The sequence below is a fragment of the Fulmarus glacialis genome, unplaced genomic scaffold (assembly GCF_000690835.1).
Source record: "Fulmarus glacialis isolate BGI_N327 unplaced genomic scaffold, ASM69083v1 scaffold20858, whole genome shotgun sequence".
NCBI lineage: Eukaryota > Metazoa > Chordata > Aves > Procellariiformes > Procellariidae > Fulmarus > Fulmarus glacialis.
In genome coordinates this window covers 15,620-16,270 of record NW_009226605.1, presented here as the reverse complement: position 1 = coordinate 16,270, position 651 = coordinate 15,620, and the positions used below count along the sequence as shown (strand labels likewise).

At 29.3% G+C, this 651-nt stretch overlaps 1 protein-coding gene across 1 annotated transcript in view; it reads right to left on the bottom strand.

Annotated features, from left to right (window-relative positions):
- VRK1 (vaccinia related kinase 1) overlaps nt 1–651 on the bottom strand; it is an 18,262-nt gene that overhangs the window by 8,448 nt on the left and 9,163 nt on the right. Inside the window, exon 7 of the mRNA XM_009582862.1 lies at nt 307–439. Within this exon, the coding sequence (XP_009581157.1) occupies nt 307–439 (133 nt within the window). The remainder of the gene's footprint in view (nt 1–306; nt 440–651) is intronic.

Here is a 651-nt window from a genome sequence, read left to right as displayed (position 1 = left end):
ATAAGCACTATTCCATTTCTACTTAGTTAATAAAAAGCAATACACTAAACATCTCAACAGTCTTTATAAGTTAAGGAAATCTATTTAAGACAATTATATTAAAAATACAGTAAATTAATATCAAAATAAAAGTTAGTAAATGGAAAAAAGAAAAATGCCAGCATAGTCCATAGAGATGAAAAAAATATTTTTATAGATTCAGAAACCTGATTGTTTACAAAATTCAATGAAGCAAATAAAGTCTTTTGTGTTTATAAAAAGGATGCACAAATGCCTATTGCCAAGAACAAAGTTTTGCATCCTTACCCACACCCTTGTGTGCATCAATACTGGTATATTCAATAGTTCCATCATGACACCTTTTAGGATCTTCTTTATACACTTTGTGAACTCCATCAGGACAGTATCGGTAGGCCAGTCCATAATCCACCAAGTAAACCTAGTAATTTCCACAAAAAATTCCAAGATTAAAGAACTATAAATACAAAAAATACGCAAATAATAAATGTAATTCCCAACCATTCTCAGAACTTCTTAAAAAGTATTAAAAATGGTGAGGTTTTTTAGTTTAAACGATCCTTTCTTAATGCTTTATTGAGATTACTACATACGATTTGAAAACAACGTGTCAGACAGATTTTGTTGTTTTCC